Here is a 19,936-nt window from a genome sequence, read left to right as displayed (position 1 = left end):
GGGATCCTGTTAAAAATGTGTTTGTGGATTAGATTGAATATGTTTTTGGTGCTATTTTTAAAGCTTGGGGTTCAGTCTCAGGTAGATGTGTGGATGGAAAAATAACACACAAGCACAAATATTGTCTGATATATACGGTGAATCGTGTATTTTTTCATGCATTTTTATTAACTTGTTGTGTGAAGGATTTGCGCAGTACATATATCCTTACATGATAATCAGTTAACAGTACTTATGTTACATAAAATACTGGTGTAGAAAAAGTGTTTTAATACCTTTACAGGAAATGTTTCCAGACTGCTCATTTCTACCTAGAAGACAGTACATCACCCAGGGTGATCTCATCCTCACCAGTGCTGAGCCCTGCAGGTATATACCATATATTTCTATTGTTTTTATAAACAGCTATTTATAATTACTATTTTCTAACCCTAAAATAAAACATTAAGAATTTTTTGAATTTTCAAATTTATGGTCATAAATAGGTTGTTTTACATAAGATTTTTAGTACCTCAGAACTACAGTGGAGTCCAATGTCTGAGACCCCATTGAAAATTCAGGAATGTTTCAATACAACTTTATGGCAAGAAGTGTGTTTGAAGAAATAGTATACAATGTACAACATTTTACAAAATGTACAAAAATTAAGAAAAATCTATCTTTACAAATGTGTATAATACATATAAATATAATTAAGTAATATGCACCTCTGAATTAATATAAGAATGTTAATACAATTAAAATTAATTATTACTAAATATATAAAAATAAATGAGTGTATTATATTATATGAATAATACAATATATATTATTATTTTATAATATAAGCATTAATATAATTAGTTTAAATAATATCTAGACCTGGAAATAAAAAAGTTTTAGTTGAAAATTTCAGAAGGAAGAAACGTTTTAGAAGAAATATTTAATATTCAGCACTATTTATAAAAGGTTAGTTCACCCAGAAATGAAAATGATCTCATCATTTACTCACCCTCATGCCATCCAAGATGTGTATGATTGTTTTTATTCTGCTGAACACAAAAAAAGATTTTTAGAAGAATATTTCAGCTCTGTAGGTCCATACAGAGCAAGTAAATGATGACCAGACCTTTCAAGCTCCACAAATCACACAAAGGCAGCATAAAAGTAATCCACACAACTCCTGTGGTTTAATAAATGTCTTTTATGCTGCCTTTGTGTGATTTCTTGAGCTTTAAAGGTCTGGTCATCATTCACTTGCATTGTATGTACCAACAGAGCTCTGGACAATTATCACATTTGTTACATTGTTGTTAACTAGTTTGTACAAAAGGTCAGATTTCCTTGCACTCATTTAAGCACACAAGATGCTCTTTGAAACATTCTTAAATCATGCTCGGATAACATGATCATCAGGCTTTGCACAAACCCGTGGAGTTCATTTAAGTTCAAATGCATGTCATTAAAGCAAAGGACGTTCCAAATTTGAAATTCATATACTTTTTCAACACAACTTTTCACTCAAATACTAATGCTTATAATATATAATGTAACATTTGGTTTCAAATTGAAAGCATTTTTATTAGTTCTATTAGAAGCACTCTACACTCATAATAAACCTGTGAAAGTGGTCACTGCTGTTGTATGTCATAAATCAGTGACTGTCTTCAATCTTTCCAGGTGTTCATGAACCCCAGTCAGTGAAACAATTTGTCAAACATGTGGCTGAGCTTCACACCACCAACTCGTTTTCCCAAGAGTTTGAGGTATATATCCCATCATCCCCCTCTCTTTTGACACTCTTTAATGCTCATACAACTTGATGTTGCAAATCAACAAGTCATTAAGACATCTGATAAAAACTGAGATTCATTCAGGCATGTGTACTCAGTCTATATGCGTTCCTGTATGAACGTAGGTTGTTTATAATATATTTCAGCAATAATTAGGTCACTAACATGTACTCAAATCTATGCAGAGGCAATGTTCCAGTTAGGTGCTCAAAAAGATACACAAAGACCCAATTACAGCTTAATTAACATCAGTCAATGTTAAATCGTAATCTTCTCACCATAACATTCATTTATTCACGCTTGATTATACAATTGAAAATTAATGAAGCAAGCATTAATCGGACACAAATGAGGCAGAAAAATTTAATTATGAGTTCTTGCCTTAAGATCAATCAACTGAATGAAAAAGTAATGGAAGTTTCTGTTTATATATGATGATGATGTGTGAGTGTGTGTGTGTGTGCGTGCGTGTGTGTGCGATTGTGTGTGTGCATGTGTGCGTGTGTGCTGTTCTTGTTGAGTGTTATTAATATATGTAAAGTTCTTGAGTATTCTCCACAAACCAATTTGTTTTGAATGTGGCATGCTAGTTATGGTAAACACACGCAGACGTTAACTTTATAGTTTGAATGCATGTTATTTCTAATCTGTGACAGCATGGCCTTGGATGCTATCCATTTGGTCTGTAGATAATTGATATCTGTGGATATGTTCATCCATTCACTGGTAAAGATGATATTAGATAATCTAGTGGTATTCTTTAAAAATTAGACTATACATTGTTGTTTCTAGACCCTGTTTAATGTCTTTTAATCTGAGCCCCTTAAATCTGTGATTCACTTTATTTAAAGTCATTTCCTGGGTTCAATAAAAGTTAAGCTCAATTAACAGCATTTGTGGCATAATGTTGATTACCACATAAATAATTTCGACTCGTCCCCCTTTTATTTAACAAAAAGCTAGAATCTCAGGTTACAGTGAGGCACTTACAATGGAAGTGAATAGGGCCAATTCATCAACATTGAAACACACTTGTTTCAAAAGTATAGCCACAAGACATAAACATTATACATGTTAACAATATTTGCTATTTGATTTTTATTAATCATATCTGTGTAAAGTAATATTCAATATTTCATCTTCGTTTTCACGACAACATAACATGTGTAAACATTGTAATCTGGTAAATGCTGTAACGTTGGTAAATCCCTGATTTGATAACATTTCATGAGTTTATCAAGTTAAGACACAATGTTTTGTAACAGCCTTTATTTGAATGTTGGGCACTACAACTGCTTTCTTTGTGACACTTGTATTAGTAGTCAATGGCCAGCGCATGTGCAGACGGCACACACAGACGAGGACCGTGTCGGCTGGTCAAGAAAGTCTAGGCAGTGGCTGTGCTGATGACTGCAACATGGTTACCCGAATTATATTTTGGCCTTTATTGTGAACACTTTTTTTTTTTATAAACAAGGGATAATAATAACATTTTGTGGTAATCAACATTATGCCACAAATGCTGTCAATTTAGCTTTTCTTTAATCATCAATGTGGTTAACATAATTTAAAATGACAGAATCCAACCCATGCCATCAGTGCTTTTGCTTTGTGCTGTATGTTATTTTTCCACATTGCTGTTGCACCGTTTGTTACGGTATTTCATCGCTGTGCTTTCTGCATTCTCATCCCCCCATTAGATATTGAAAGAATATTTTGAGGTAAGCCACATTTCCAATTTATTTGCTTTTGTTAGCTTTCACATGTATTTTTGATGCTCACTAGTCTGCACTTGTTGGAATAGTCTGTGCCATTGGTGTTGTCAGAAAACTAAATGTTTTGTGGAACTTTGTTTTATGGCAGAATGTTCATGTCAACGCATGAACAAATGTTTTTTTTTTTGGTAGGAGGTTCAGACTTGCACCGTGGATATTGGAACAACAATGGAGAGTTCCAGTCATCAGGACAACAAGAATAAGAACCGATACATCAATATTTTAGCTTGTGAGACCCCCTTCAGATCATATTTTAATTAAGCTCATACAAAAAAAATGTTGAGCACTTTGTCTCATAATGTATAAATGTTAGATTATTTATGAATATAAAATGGTTTAACTACATTTATTGACTGATATGTTACATCTTCTAGATGACCACAGTAGAGTGCGACTCGCACCCCTGACAGACAAAGATGGAAAGAGTGGAGGGGACTACATAAATGCCAACTACGTGGATGTAAGACACTTAAATAATATTTTTTGTCTTTTTAGATCAGGGTTCTCGCTGAAGTGTTGCCAGGCAAATTGTGGTCTTTTAGTCTTAACTAATCAATGAGGCATGACTACCTCGAAGCATAACCAATTAGCTTGCAAGAGAAATAATTAAAAGGCTTAAAAAGTATGGCTGATTTGTTGTTGATTTAACCCTTGAAAGGTCCAGCTATGGTGGTACATTTATTGTAAGGATCTTTCCACTGGGGCCTTGTTGTAAAGGTTTGTTGTGCTGTTGCGAACTCGCTAGCTAACACTACACAAATGCTATGGCCACATTATCTAGGTAAAATAGAAAGGCTGACTACCTGGGAATCCTAACATAAAAGACTGTGTTGCCAGTAATCAATGTGGAAGTGAGATGTATGAAGCTTTTGTGGTTGTGTATGTTTGTGAAATGAGTAAGTTGTTCCTCATACTTTAGCATCTTTGTCGAGCCCAAGCATTGAATCTGTTGCCGGACGAGCCCAATTGTCAGGTTCAGTATAAACCAGAGGAAGATTAAGTCCCAAAATATGCATTTAACAATCCGTCCATAAAACTGACAAAAGGGGGAAGAGAGTAAAACAAATGGCTTTTCTGAAGGCACAGAGGCGTCCGCATCTCTTAGCGTCACCACCTATTTGGCGTCTCCATCGGATTAGCGTCACCTGGCTCAGCCTCCACCTGGTCAGAGTCCTATCTCAAATAGGCACTTCCCCTTGTGGTACAGGTAATTGCAATAGAATACAGAGGTACTCCCCCTAGTGGATGGAGTGTGTTGTGAAAATGTAAGCGCCTAATTTATTTCTAACAGGTGCAGTGTTACTTTCCAATCCTCTAACACCCAAAATATTTGTTCTTCCAAAGTTTAAATTAAATACCTTTACTCTTTATCTCTTTATGTGCCCCTTTTTTGTTTCACACAAGGGTTTTAACAAAAAGCAAGCCTACATCGCTGCACAGGGGCCTTTGAAGTCCAGCACAGTGGATTTCTGGAGGATGGTCTGGGAGCAAAATGTGGGAGTGATCGTCATGATCACAAACCTGGTGGAGAAAGGACGGGTGAGCCATTATATTGTGCCATATTACACAGCAATATATAGCTAATGTGATCAGTGTAACATCTGCTCACCCTCATTTTTTATTAATAATGACTTACATGCTCAGCCTGCTTCTCACACAAATCTATCTTATGGCTTCAGAACACTTGTATATAGCAAAATATATATAAAATATAGTGTACAAGTCATATGGACTACTTTTATGGTACTTTTACACCCTTTATGGAGCTTAATAGCCCCAGTCCCTGTTAACTTTCATTGTATGGAAAACAGCAGCTTGTACTTTTTGCTAAATATCTTCTTTTGTTCTTTTCCTTATTGATTGATTGATTGATTGATTTGTCTGTTCATCTCTCAGAGAAAGTGTGATCAGTACTGGCCCCTGGAGAATCCGGAAGAATATGGCAGTTTTTTGGTTACTGTAAAGAGCACTAAAGTCCTCGCTTACCACACCCAGAGAACCTTCACCATAAGAAACACCAGCATAAAGAAGGTATACTATAATAGCGACACATGGCACCAACCTTTCACCTGTTTTATAGGTCTTTGGTTTGTTAAAAGAATCTTGCTTTACCTATTGCTTGTTAAATGATCACATGCATACTTACCGTGTATGCAACAAGAACCTTCACTTTTCCCTATTTTAGGGTTCCCAGAAAGCTCGTAGTAATGAGAGGACAGTAATACAGTACCACTACACACAGTGGCCAGACATGGGCGTTCCTGAGTACATCCTGCCTGTACTGTCATTTGTCTACAAGTCCTCAAGAGCCAGTACAGATGACATGGGTCCAATGATCGTACACTGCAGGTGGTCTTACACTTATTCTGCTTTTTATCTTATTGTCTTTTTGAGGCTTAACCAAATTGTAGCAAGTGTAGTATTATACATTTTACTCTTCTGATTTGTGTTTGTGTATGTTTAGTGCTGGTGTGGGCAGAACAGGGACCTACATAGTGCTAGACAGCATGTTAAAACAGATTAAAGAACAGAGGACCGTTGACATTATGGGCTACCTCAAACACATACGTACACAACGCAACTATCTTGTTCAAACAGAGGTGAGTAAACATAATTATTATTAATTTACACTCACTGAGCAGTTTATTAGTAACTCTATGGTCCTAATAAAGTGCCCGACATGGTCTTCTACTGTTGTCACCCATCAGCCTGAAGGTTTGACATATTGTGCATTCTTAGATGCTATTCTGCTCACTAGTATTGTACAGAGAGGTTATCTGAATTACCGTAGCCTTTTGTCAGCTCGAACCAGTCTTGCCATTCTCTCTCATCAACAAGGTTTTTCCACAGAACTGCCGCTCACTGGATGTTTTTTGTTTTTGGCACCATTCTGAGTAAATTCTAGAGACTGTTGTGCTTGAAAATCCCAGTAGATCAGCAGTTACAGAAATACTCAAACCAGCCCATCTGGCACCAACAATCATGCCACGGTCCAAATCACTAAGATACATTTTTTCCCCATTCTGTTGGTTGATGTGAACATTAACTGAAGCTCCTGACATGTATCTGCATGAGTTTATGCATTGCCCTGCTGCCACGCAATTGGCTGATAATCGTTTGAATAAGTAGGTGTACAGGTGTTCCTAATAAAATGTTCACTGAGTGTATTTGAAACTATTTTTTGTTTTTGTGCTTTTTATTTTATTTTATTTTTATTTTTTATTTTCTTTGGTTTCTTCCTTATTCTTGAATAACCTTAAACCTTGTTGATGATCAAGTTTCCTTTTCAAAATCAGTTTAGCATCTCTTATTTTCTTGCTATGGTCTGGTACCCTTACAGGAGCAGTACATCTTTACCCATGATGCTCTAGTACAGGCAATTTTGAGTCAAGAGACAGAGGTGCCATCAAGAAATATTCACAGATATGTGAATGACCTCCTGACTCCAGGGGCCTCGTGCAAGACACGCCTGGAAAAACAGTTCAAAGTAAGAAAAGTCAATCATGACAGTGAAACTTTTAGTTTTAAGTTGGAGTGGTACAACACAACATCTATATGAAAATGTCTTGACATTGCAGTTGCTGTGCCAGATGAATACCAGGCAGAATGACTTTAGCAGTGCTCTGAAAGAATGCAACAGAACAAAGAACAGAAGCTGCTCCTTGATACCTGGTGAGTTCACAAAAAATCTGCTTTTATTATTTTCCTTTATCATTTGTTCAGAACAAGAAAGATTTTTTTTTTTCTGTCTGTTTTGCAGTGGAGAAATCCAGAGTGTGTCTGTCCACATCAACGGAAGAGATGTCAGATTACATCAACGCCTCCTATGTCATGGTGAAATACCTTTACATTCAACTTTAAACATAAAGTCAGTTTATTCAAATGTTATTTCGCTAACATTAACGCTTGATCTTCAATTTGTATCAGGGCTACCGACAGAGCAAAGAGTTCATCATTACCCAGAATCCTCTGTTCAGGACAGTGAAGGACTTCTGGAGGATGGTGTGGGATCACAATGCGCAGGTCATTGTTTCATTACCAGAGATGAGTAGCACGGTCAGTTGCCTTGTTTGTCTTTTATTCATTTTCTACTTCATACTTTTTATATTAATCTGTTTAAACAAACATTTATTTTTTAATCTTTGTTAAAACTATTAAACAGAAATTATGACTTAAAAAGTATTAGGGCTCTCTAAATATATTTATAAACCGATTAAAATAATTAAAAACAATACATTTTCTTTTAACTAACGGCCTAACACATTCAGTTTCTTAAAAAGAAAGAAAGAAAAATAATATGTGCAAGATTTGTCAATTTGTTTGGATGACACTTGATTTTATCTATTTTTTTTTTGTTTAAAAGTAAATCATTGTAATGAGCATTTTATCATAATGGTAAATTATGGGACTACCTAAGGGGGTACCTAAGACAAAAAAGGTTAGAAAACAATGGTTAACAGATACCAATACATGTAGACAATGAATGGGTTACATCTAAATCTTTCAGTCCTGAATAAAAAAGACTCTTCTCATTCATCTCTCTTTGTCACTCCCTATCTCTCTTTACTCCTTTCTCAGATAGAAGATAGCGAGTCAGTCGCATTCTGGCCTGGGAGAGATCAACCAATCAGCTATGAAACCTTCTCAGTATCGTTAAGAGGGGAGGGCAATGTTTGCCTGTCCAATGAAGATATGTTGACAGTGCAGGATTACATCTTAGAGGCGACACAGGTAACAGCTAACATACTAATATCTGCTGACCAAACAATCGGATTTAACAGCTAATAATAGCAACAGAAAGAGGATCAAAGAAATAAGTCATTTGATTTTACCTACAACGCACCCAGTGGAAGTTATCATACTAATGCAGAAATAATTGATTCAGGGAAAATGTAAATGAGAGAATGCTTCATTTCTCCAAAACACATGACTGCGGGCATCTGTTTTTAACATCACAGCTGGTGCATGTCATCTATTTGCACTGCACGATTGTGGAAATTATTAGGAGAAGCAAATGGCTGCTGACGAAAGTGTGAATGGAGTCTGTTAAACAACAGGCGTTAACAACACATCTGGTGCATCTTACACACTTAGCACTTGTGGTTTTACCACACACTCCTGCTCATAAACTCACACATACACTAGGGCTGGGCAATATATCGAACAGTCTCAATCTATTCACAATATAACTCTCAATATTTTACCATAAAGTTCCTGACAAGTGTGTGATTAGAGTCATTTCACAACCCATACTTGTCTCACGACATTTTCATAAAAATGTATGTAATTAATATTCCTGTTTATTATTATGCATTGTTATATTTAGTGAAAAACGGTGTGGAAGCAATCTAAACAATTCGATTTTTACTGTATTTAAATTTTTGCATTACAAATCTTGAATCTACTTGGGAGAGTCTAATGAAACCTCTTTCCTGGTCATATTTAGCCCCAAATCATTAATTTTTTTAGCAAAAAGAAAGGCCTACATGTAGGACTATTAAGGTTTTTCGCATTGTGACATTATTTTCTGGACACTTATGTAAATTTACCCCACAAATTCTCATTACTGTAACACGTCTGTAGAGGCACAAAAAAACTTTTAGGGGTGCCACACAAAGGGAGATGCTGAATCAATCTCAAGGGGGCTGGTCGGACAAATAAACGTTCAAGGGTGCACCATCGTTGATGTTACACACCCCTCATATATGGTAGTTTGCACTTCTTCATGTCCGAATGTTTTTCTTTTACTATTCCTGATGTTTTCAATGATGTTTACTGTATTTCATTTGTTTTTTATTTTGGAGTCAAATAAGAAAAGGAGATTATTTGTTGGGTTTTGAGATAATTACCCACTTTGGCTGAAATGATGGTTTCTCTGATTAAAAAACACTCAGAGCACATACATAAATGTAGGGATAAAGCTGAAATATTGATATATATGTGTATACTTTTTAGATGTATCACCCAGCATAGCGCAGTCACGCACACACACACACACACACAGACAGACAGACAGAGAAAGAGAGATCCAAATAATCACCATTCTCTGTTTTCAGGATGACTATGTTCTAGAAGTGAAGCATTACCGGGCTCCACGCTGGCCAAATCCAGACAGTCCTATCAGTAATGTCTTTGAGCTGATCAATATCATCCGAAAAGAGTCCAGCTCTAAAGACGGACCCATGGTCGTGCACGATGTGTGAGTTCTCCTTACATGTTTGCCAGAGAGGAGACAAATAAATGTTTAATTTTATCCAATCATCAACGCTCTTCGACTAACTGAGTTCTCTTATATCAAGAATTTCAGGTATGTGCGTGAACAGGAGCAATATCACCAAACAAACATTTTAGCAGAACGAAAACGTCAAACTAAATGGCAAACTAAAAGAAGTCTGTTCGCCCAGTTAGTATAATTTAAAGGAATGTTTTGGGTTCAATAGAAGTTAAGCTCAGTTGGCAACATTTGTGGCATAAGGTTGACTACCACGACTCTTCCCTCCATTTAAAGAAAAGAAGAAAAATTCAAGGTTAGAGTGAGGCTTGCAATGGAAGTGTGCAGAATTGTGACTTATAATTTTATAAAAGCACTTACATTAATTCTTCTGTTAAAACTAGTGTGTTCAACTGCTGTAAAGTTGTTTGAAATGTTTTGGGGGGTTTACAGGGTTTATAGCATTAAGTCATCATGGCAATGAAGTGGTGAAATTGGATATAACTTAGTTATAGAATTTAGTAAGCAATTTTATCAAACTGAAATCATGTTAACACACATATTGTTTATATCTTGTGGCTATTCTTTTGAAACAGTGAGTGTTTTAATGTTTACAGATTGACTCCTTTTACTTCCAATGTAAGTGTCTCACTGTAACCCAGATGAGGGAAGAGTTAAATTAAATTAAAAATTAATTTCACAAAAAATGCTGTCAATTGAGCTTAACTTACATTGATCCCGAAATATTCCTTTAAGTCAATTTTTATAAGAGAGCATGTGTCGTAGCTTAGCAATATTTCTAAGGTGGAATTATGTTGTTCTAGAAACATAGAAAATTTTATTTTCAAATGACAAATTGCTGTTAAGCGTAACACCCAGGTACCCAAGTGTAGATAATCTATTGGTCACAATGACCTTTTGATATTGACAACAGAACTATTCATAACTGTTTTCAATACAAATAAATGTTAGCAATCCACAATTAATGTAATTTTGTTAAACCTTAATAAAAGTTTTCATTTCTTTAACATTAGTTAATGCATTCGGTATCATGAACAAACAATGAACAATATATTTTTACAGCTTTTATTAATCAATGTTAGTTAATAAAAATACAATTGTTCATTGTTAGTTCATTGTGCATTAACTAATGTTAACTAATACAACTTTTAATTTAAAAAATGTATTAGTATATTTTGTAACTAACATTAAGTTAAATAGTTAACGTTAACTACAGTAATGTTGTTAAATAATATTAACAAATTGAACCTTTTTGTAAAGTGTTACCGTAATTTTACTGTGTGGTGCATAAACATATAACTGCAGCATATAACTTGCAAAAGTGTGGCAAAGGGCACAGGAAATTTCCTGATCGGTGCACCACTAGTGCTTAATATGCAGTTGTTGCCTCTAGTTTCACATAGCTACAGATATATTTTTTGGCCTGTAAAAGAGCAAATAAACATCTTTCATTCTTTCTTATCTGTTGCTTAAACAACAATTTTGAATCGGAATCTGCCCATTCGCTTTTGGGAATCAGCCATGAAAAATCATGATCGGTGCATGCCTAGTCTGGAGGAAATATAAAGCTGAGCATCATTGGAAAAAAACAGTGAAAAAGAATTCCATGTTTCCTGATAATGTCTCCTAAGTTCAAAGAAGCATATACAAGGAGAATAACAGAGGACCTAATACAGAGCCTAGTGGCACTCCATACTTTACTTGTGATTGATCTGCCTGTTCCTTGTTTACACAAATAAACACAAACAATTTTGTTTTAAATCAACATTTCATTAAGCCATTGCAAGTATTCTGGGACTGCCTTATCAGGAAAGGAGACATGTGATTCTGCCTTAGAATTTGGTCAAAATTTGGGATCTTAGAAGGCAGCCTATTGTTTGGAATAGACTTTGCATCTGGAGTGTGCCTATGATGCCTATAAATGCTGTCTAGGTAGGTATCTCACTTGGGTTTGGAGCAGAGCAAATGTCTATAGAACTATATAGGAGTGGACATGGTTTGTCATTTCAAAGCACAATATTTACTATTTGTTCCTAGTCTTTACACCTTGATGATTGCACACAGATTCCTTATGATTTCAGATGTTTTTTCCCTGTAAATCTGCAGACATGGTGGCGTGACTGCTGGAACGTTCTGTGCACTGTCCTCACTAGTGCAGCAGCTTGAGTATGAAAGTTTGGTAGATGTCTATATGGTGGCCAAGATGATCAACCTCATGAGACCTGGTGTCTTCACTAATATTGTGAGTGTTTATCTGGGTGCTTTCATTCAACAGAACTTTATGATTGTTTCTAAAGATGTTTGTCAATAAAAAAAATAATTGAATCAATTACTTCAATCATAATTAATTGCATATACTGTATCAATATTTGCTGGGAAAGGCAGAATGTTAAATGATGCAGGATTAATTGCATACATTTATATGTGCTATTTTTCATAATTAATCGAACTAAATCAGCATTATCAGCCCTAGTTTTTTCTTTTATTACTGTATTTATCACAACCGAGTCTTACATCCAGACCTTTAACTAACGTCATAAGACCACACTGTAACAAAAAATGCCTACTTAGGAAGTGACTGTCTGACCGACATGTAAATCAACCAACCACAGTTCATTTTTTTCACTAGTTGTTTAGGGGTGGTTTTATCAGAATTAGACTATACCATAATTATAGACCAATGTGAAAAAAATTCAAGGACCTACATAATCAAAAAAGGTCTCCATATCTTGTAATACATAGCAAGTTTTGGACTTTGGGTTTTCTCATAGAAACACATTACTGTACAGTACCTATGTTTTTGTTATATGAATTTTTCGTGGCTCAGAACTGAAGGCTTTAAATACATTTAAGGAACCACGTAATGCCATTTTGCCACAGTCAGGTTATTGATGAGAACAAGTTTACCCTTTGATATTCCAATGAAGAAATTCTAAAATCACTTTGTGCCACACAATTTACACCAGGAGTACCATTTACCTTGGTGTCAGGGACACCCAATAGACAAAATTGGATTCAAGTCAAACTCATATTTACATTTAGTCCGACTTAAGGTTTTGCATACGCATTACTGACCTTCAGACACTGTAGCGCCATTTTAAAGGACATTTATTTAGGTTTATTTTTACTGTAGGTAGTTCTAGCTGGTGTTGGCTGCAAGAGCTGATGAGAAAAAGTCAGTCATTAATAATCCTGCCCTGAGATGGAATTCACAAACCACAAGGGACAATTTAATATTTCTAAAGTGTTGTAGTCAAACTAAAAGCATGTTTTTGTTTTTTTGTTGTTGGATAGGATCAGTATCAGTTCCTTTATAAAGCTATCCTGAGTTTGGTTGGCACCCAAGAAGATGAGCGAGCGCTTCAGTCCACCGGCAACAACGGCACGGCCCCAGGAGACGTCTCGAGTGTGGCCGAGAGTCTAGAATCCTTGGTGTAACCATAGTGATGAGCCTGCACAAGAAAAAAAAGACACTTTTTCTATCAAAGAATGCTCTTCTGTTTTTCCCCAGTCCAATTTTTTTTCCATCTTTGAACTGATAGCACACTGCTGGATGCAGTGCATTAATATACTTGTGTGGATTTGTACACCACCAAACATTTTTAAGCTTAAAGGGATAGTTCACCCAAAAATGAGATTTCCGTCACCATTTACTCACCCTCATCTTGTTTTAAATATGCATGACTTTCTTTCTTCCATGAAACACAAATGGAGAAGTTTGGCACAATGTTTGCCTCAGTCACCATTTACTTTTATTGCATATTTTTTTCCATACAGTGAAGGTGAATGGTGACTGAGACTGAATATTTTGTCAAACATGATCTCTTTTGTGTTACACAAGAGAAAGAAAGTAATATGGGTTTGAAACAACATGCTTTTGAGTAAATTATGAATTATATATTTTTTCTGTGAACTATCCATTTAGCTAATTGTGTCTTTCTTAAACTGTGACCTTGTGCTAACATCTTACTAATGTCTTCTTGTAGAGTCTTATATTTATTTGCTTAAAAGCTTGTTTAAAGAGAAAACAAGACCGTTTTTTAATAAGACAGTTTTTTATTAGTCTATTTTTTGTAGTTGCCAAGAATTTTAGCCACGCCTTTTTTTATACAAATATAAATACAAAGAAAGTGGCAAAATTTTTCAGTCATGAATAAGGGCAGGAAATAATATTCTAATGTAAATAATATTATAGCAACCTCGTCGATGGACCAAATTCCTATTTATGTCTAGAATTTTATATTTTACCATCGAGGCAATAGTGCTTTTCAAAATACGGCTGAAGTAATTTAGTCAACACATTTATAATAATGTTTAATATTGTTGACGTCCCTATGTTTTGAATTGTTACTGACATAAGATGTATTACATACTGACACTGTTTAGCTGTACAAGATGTTTATGTCTGTTTATAGGATTAAATGAAAGCACACAAATAGAGTGATCTATTTATGCTGGGGTACTTCTTGTGTTTAGAGATGAACATAGCAAGGCTTTTTGTCATAACTCTTGTTTTTGGAAAATATTTTTGCCACAACAGCAACTTGCATTGCAGAATAGCATTCTTAGATGATATTCTTCTCACCGCAATTTTACAGAGCATTTATCTGAGTTATTGTAGACTTTTGAACCAGTCTGACCATTCTCTGTTGACCTCTCTCATCAAGAAGGCCAGGAGATCAGCAGTTACAGAAATACTCAAACCAGCCTGTCTGACACCAACAATCAAACCATGCTCCAAATCACTGAGATCACATATTTTCCCCATTCTTATGGTTGATGTGAACATTAACTAAAGCTCCTGACACGTATCTGCATGATTTTATGCACCACTGCCACACGATTGGCTGATTAGATAACTGCATGCATGATTGTTGGTGCCAGATGGGCTGGTTTCAGTATTTCTGTCTAAATGTGTATACTCATTTGTCTTGCTAAAACTCATTTCAAAATTAGCATTTTGTATATCCTAAATACATACAATACAAATTCCTGAGACTCTAGGCTGTCATTAAAGGTTTAAATTTTCATGTGACAAATAAAACAACCAATCACAGCAAAGTTTATCTTTGGGAGAAACGGCAACAAAACTACATCTGGTAAGAAACCTCATTAAGTTTTTATATTAAACCCTGTTTGAGTCAAAAGAGTAGACTCTCGTGTTTCATCTGATATGCCATTTTTAAAATTTCTTAGATTTATTGCGAAACTGCACACCATGTTCCTGGACTATAGACTCATTTTCCTTAAAATATCCTGTATTCTCTGAATTATAACATTCAGTAGCAATGGATGCATCCAAAAGCTGGAAAATGTTGCTTTCAGAGGCTGTCTACGGAGTTATGATGAAAATAAGGTGCATTTCAAACTGTCTGTAACATCTCAAAAACATGAATAACCAAAATGGAAACATAATAAACAATTTAATTAAAGATAATCTGATTTTCTATAGCTTGGTATTGTCTAAAAAAAACTTAGTCCTGCTGTCCACAAATGTGGACATACATTCTTAGTAAAACTATTTGATCTAAATACTCTTTTTTTTCACATGTTTCTTAAGGGCTACTAGATACAAATCAAAAAGGGAATGGAAATTACACACAGCAGTCACGCTCAGGTCTCAGTTGGATAAATAATATTTGAACACTTTTTGCATAATTTGGCAAAAAAATGCAGCTTTTGAACAACTGATAAAAATCATTATCACACTAAATATTGGATTGGTTGATTTCACTCCTTGCTTAGATTATCATAGTTGTAAGCATGTAATAATTTGTATTTTTGTAATGGATTTTCATAGATTTATATTGTTACTGGGACAAGGCTAAAACAATAAAATCTCTATATAAACAGCATTTGAAAAATACCAAGAATAAAATGATAAAGGCTTAGTAAAAAGTAAAAATGTCAGTTTTAATGTGAAAGAAGTTACAATCTGTTTGTTTTAATAAAAATCATCCACTGTAACTTTAAATTGCCTGAAAAAAAACCACCCATATTTATAATGTATTATAAACTATTTTATAATATAGTACATAGGCAAAATGCACCTCTAGTATATCAGTATTAACAATAAGGTGTAAATAGCATCTACCGCCCTTTACTCTTGAGCCTCAGCCTTTTTTGTACCAGTCTAGATGCATATAATTTAAATCCTCATTTATCGTGGTGATAGTCATTATTCTCTAATATTCTCATTTTTCATCTGCCAGACAGACTCATCTTGATTACAGTCTCCAGACTGCAGCCGCATGGCTCGAGTGGGCTGCTAATTCTGAAGATGCTTCACTTGTTACCTCGGTATCTCGATTCCTATCAAGGAGGTCAGGTCTTTATGAGTAATAGTTATTTAGTCTTCTCCATCTGGCTCAGAAGGACAGTAAGTGGGAACAAAGACATTTGGAAAACAAGGCTGTTTTTCAATTAACTCCTCCACTGCCCTTCTCAAATTTGTTGACTTAACCCAGTGAGACGGTGTCTCTTGTAATGATCAGGACACTTCTTATGAGGTTCTAAGCCATTGCTCAGATCATACTTAAAAGCTGGAGGAAGCATCTTCAAGGAGCTGATTACACTAAGTCCATGGCTTAGGTTTTGGTGACAAAGATGACAGCTACACAGTTATGGAATAATCCCTTTGAAGAATTGTTGTCTTGTAATTATTCCCAAATTCTAATCCAGCCTTAAGAGCAAAAGGTTACACTCATTTGCTGAAAAATATGGGTCAAATGGCCAGACACCGTCTTGAGCAGCAAGTATGTTGTTACCTTCATTTGCATTTTTGACTTCTATTAATTACAGGCCCAATTATCCTGCGCTTGGTGGCCTACTTTATAGTGACCAGCAGTCTGACTGGCCCACACCAGGGACAATGCAGATTGCTTTTATGGCCTCCACTGGGCAGTCAACACAAGGCAGATGAACAGGGGTGGGTTGGGGGGATAATTCATTTCCACTAATTTGCATCTTCATTGTCAATTCAAGACAACAAACAACATTCTACACATCTTTATTGAAGAAAAACATGACATATGAAACCATAACGTCAAGAAAATGCAAATGTTTGGACAACTATTACTTTTAAAAATAATCCTCTCTGGATATACTTTTTGTAAAAATGTGATGAAAGGTGTCCAAAAAAAGGAGCTTTGCCTCACATCGCAGTGGAGGTTTGTATGTGTCTAAACGAGAAAAGACCAAGACAACTGATTTACAATGAATCCAGTACAATGGCAAGTTTCACAAGAAAAATATATTCATTAGTAGAGATGGTGCCTAATGATAAACTTCCAACCTAAAAAAAGGATTTTAACCAGTAGTATTTAACACAAGCGTTTCAAGATACTTTCACCCTTTTAGAACATCAGTGTGATATTCAGCAACATATTTAGCTCATTTAAAAACAAACTGTTAAAATGCAACTGATCTAACAATACTATTACTTATTTAGAACTCTAATTCAGACGGATTCTGGGGTTTGAACCCCTTCAGTATGATAAGGGCGATAAAATTGCAGCAACAATGGATGGTTAAATATCTTAAATGATACAACAAAAGTCTTAATAATCATTTAGAGGTCTTAAATTTGGGGGTGGAAAGATAGGAATTGTGATATGACCTAACGTGATTATCAAACTTCAAAAGAATACAATTTAATTAAATAAATTCATGCCCTGCGTCCTTCAAAGTGAAAATGTGGCACTGTGTATTTTCTCCAAAACGCAGGAGCTTGTGAGTGTTTCCTGCTGTTAGGATTTATGACAAGTGATCACTAATGATCAACTGTTGAAGATGATGTTATACTGTAGTGTTAATGAAATACGACAATGTTTATTTTTAATTGTTTATATTGTATTATGTTGTAGATTATTGTGGGAGAGCACATTTTATTTCCCTTTTCTTTTTGAATGAGCAGCTGGGAAATGTGAAGCACATACATTCCAAAATAAGAGTCCCCATTGTTTTTCAGCCTTTAAAGTTGAAAGTTCTGCGTCATGAATCAAATCTTTTTTTTGCTTGCACCATAAACTGCAGCTGGAATCGAATTCAATCTGGACTCTTGTAGCCACTGTCTGGCCCTTCCCATCACAGGAAGGAAAGACTAAGAACATTTCATATAGGCTACCAAATTTATAAACAATATGCAGATTAATTGCCTATCAGCAAAATTCAATATTGGTCGACAACTAATTTGTATTTATTTATATAATGGTAAATAAACCAATGTTATAGGGATATGGGGTCTGATACGTGCTCATGTACTGGTACTCATAAAAATGCTCAAATACCATAAACCGATACCATCTCTCATACAAATGTCATAACGTAAACATTCAGCCCACAAATTAAAATCAAGTTATTTCCTAGTGAGATTAATCGCAAAAGCTGTGATTTAATGAGATAAATATATAGTTTGCATGTAATTCTAATGTGAGCAATTGTGAATGTGTGGAGACGGTGTTGTGTCCACGCCGGCTGCTCATTCCTTTTTAAAGCTCCTCAGCTCATACAGGGAAAACACTGTCATGAGCATTGTGCACTCTGTTTGTAGCAGATGTAGAGAATTCACATTGAGGCACATGCAAAGTACATTCTTATTTAATGCAATAGCAGCCTTTTGCGGTATAATAATCACTTTGAGTCACGTAGCGACCGGCTTTCCAGAGTGTAGCTACCACGTCAGTGCTCCTTGGTCAAAACAACAAAGCAACACTTCAAAATCAAAGCTCTGTCATAGGAAAAAAGTATGACAGAAAATATCACTACTGTAAATGTATGTAGAATTCACTGTAATACTACTAATAAATCTGCAGTAAATGTATTATACTTAAGCAATATCTAACATCTGTAATGCCCTGTTATGCAGCACTTTATTTCATAATTGTATTTTAAAAATAAATGTTTTATTGTGCTGTGGGTTCTGTATGTGTATAATATATATATATAAATAAAAACAGGTATCAGACTCGGCATTGGCAAGTACCAAAAATTAAGTATCCGTTCTCTTATTCATTCTCAAAAAATGCATATCGGGAAATCCCTTGAATTTTAATGTGATATATATGTGGAAACATGTTGAGTATTTCAAGCTTGCATATAGCCTACTTTGTTTGAATTGTATGTCAATTTAAGGCCATGTTCAATGTGTGCCTCCGCCTGTTTATGTCAGAGTCTGTGGTAGATTATTTATTTTGAGATTGTTTGGGATTGTTTTGGGAATACGGTTCATTTTATTTGTTCTGGTCTTGAAAAATGTCTTAAAGTCTTGAATTTGATTTTCAAAACTCTAAAGCCACCCTGTCAAATTGCTTTGTAGAACGTATTTACACTGCTGCAACTGAGTATAAAACTCCCGCTTATGATGACGTTGATAAAATGAATGATCATTGTCATTCAATACAATTGTCTACAAATCTCCCATCTTCTCAGTGTATCCAAGTCTACTTTCAGTTTCAAGTTTGAAAAAAAAAAAAAAACATTATCCATTAGATTACTTAATTCCACCATCCTTAACTGTCATGCCTCCAGAAAGAAGAATTGTTCAAAACTGTTCAATACAAATTCAGAGAACATAATAGTTATACTGTGGCACAAATATTAGCAAGTTTTCTTTGTATCAGCTTTTTGAGATCTTTGTGTGATCCATGCTTGAAACCAGATGCTGGGTTATTCTGATACAGTGCTCTTGGTGATGTACTGAAGACCCTCTTCCTGCAGTCTCTTCAGTACTGGACTGTAAATGTTCTTCGTCATTGGAACCACAAGTCCTTTAGTGGTAAGTTCACCTGTGGTGGGACACATTACATTAAATAAAAGTGGCTTAACGATCCCATGAAATTAATTTCTGTTGTATTTACTTTTGAAACTGTAACATTAGGGGAAGACACATTGAATGTCAACCATGATTAACTACTTGCGATTGCTTGTCAGAGGCAGGTTATATTACGGACAGGGAAATTCACATTCTAGAGAGCATTTTTACTGGACAAAAATGTATGTCTGTGAATGCAAGATGAGTCATCAATATTTTGGTCTATTTTTTCAGAAGAGAAAGGCTGTACATTTTAAAGAAGTACTGTATATATTCCAAAATGATGTTTTGTCAACTTTTAGGAGTACACTAGCATCTAAATGGCCTCAAAACTAACAGGCAAAGA

The 19,936-nt window shown here is 35.1% G+C and overlaps 2 protein-coding genes across 6 annotated transcripts in view; one reads left to right on the top strand and one right to left on the bottom strand.

Annotated features, from left to right (window-relative positions):
- LOC127638097 (receptor-type tyrosine-protein phosphatase zeta-like) overlaps window positions 1-15,129 on the top strand; it is a 78,225-nt gene extending 63,096 nt beyond the window's left edge. For 4 of the 5 annotated variants that reach the window (XM_052119446.1, XM_052119445.1, XM_052119444.1 and 1 more), the window contains 17 exons: window positions 284-369; window positions 1,660-1,745; window positions 3,473-3,493; window positions 3,680-3,776; window positions 3,922-4,007; window positions 4,952-5,086; window positions 5,444-5,578; window positions 5,733-5,896; window positions 6,012-6,147; window positions 6,888-7,034; window positions 7,126-7,219; window positions 7,308-7,381; window positions 7,475-7,603; window positions 8,126-8,278; window positions 9,604-9,746; window positions 11,886-12,021; window positions 13,074-15,129. In XM_052119446.1, the coding sequence (XP_051975406.1) occupies window positions 284-369; window positions 1,660-1,745; window positions 3,473-3,493; window positions 3,680-3,776; window positions 3,922-4,007; window positions 4,952-5,086; window positions 5,444-5,578; window positions 5,733-5,896; window positions 6,012-6,147; window positions 6,888-7,034; window positions 7,126-7,219; window positions 7,308-7,381; window positions 7,475-7,603; window positions 8,126-8,278; window positions 9,604-9,746; window positions 11,886-12,021; window positions 13,074-13,217 (1,966 nt within the window). In that variant the 3' untranslated portion in view covers window positions 13,218-15,129. Of the gene's footprint in view, window positions 1-283; window positions 370-1,659; window positions 1,746-3,472; window positions 3,494-3,679; window positions 3,777-3,921; window positions 4,008-4,951; window positions 5,087-5,443; window positions 5,579-5,732; window positions 5,897-6,011; window positions 6,148-6,887; window positions 7,035-7,125; window positions 7,220-7,307; window positions 7,382-7,474; window positions 7,604-8,125; window positions 8,279-9,603; window positions 9,747-11,885; window positions 12,022-13,073 lie in introns of those variants that run through there. The other variant, XR_007969839.1, reaches the window with a different exon arrangement.
- Window positions 15,130-16,784: 1,655 nt separating this feature from the next.
- The window catches only part of LOC127638104 (alpha-aminoadipic semialdehyde synthase, mitochondrial-like), a 40,331-nt gene continuing 37,179 nt past the window's right edge, over window positions 16,785-19,936 (bottom strand). The window contains exon 24 of the mRNA XM_052119454.1: window positions 16,785-19,564. Within this exon, the coding sequence (XP_051975414.1) occupies window positions 19,446-19,564 (119 nt within the window). The 3' untranslated portion in view covers window positions 16,785-19,445. The remainder of the gene's footprint in view (window positions 19,565-19,936) is intronic.

Source organism: Xyrauchen texanus, chromosome 46 (genome assembly GCF_025860055.1).
Source record: "Xyrauchen texanus isolate HMW12.3.18 chromosome 46, RBS_HiC_50CHRs, whole genome shotgun sequence".
Classification (NCBI taxonomy): domain Eukaryota; kingdom Metazoa; phylum Chordata; class Actinopteri; order Cypriniformes; family Catostomidae; genus Xyrauchen; species Xyrauchen texanus.
This window is presented reverse-complemented; position numbering and strand designations above follow the sequence as displayed.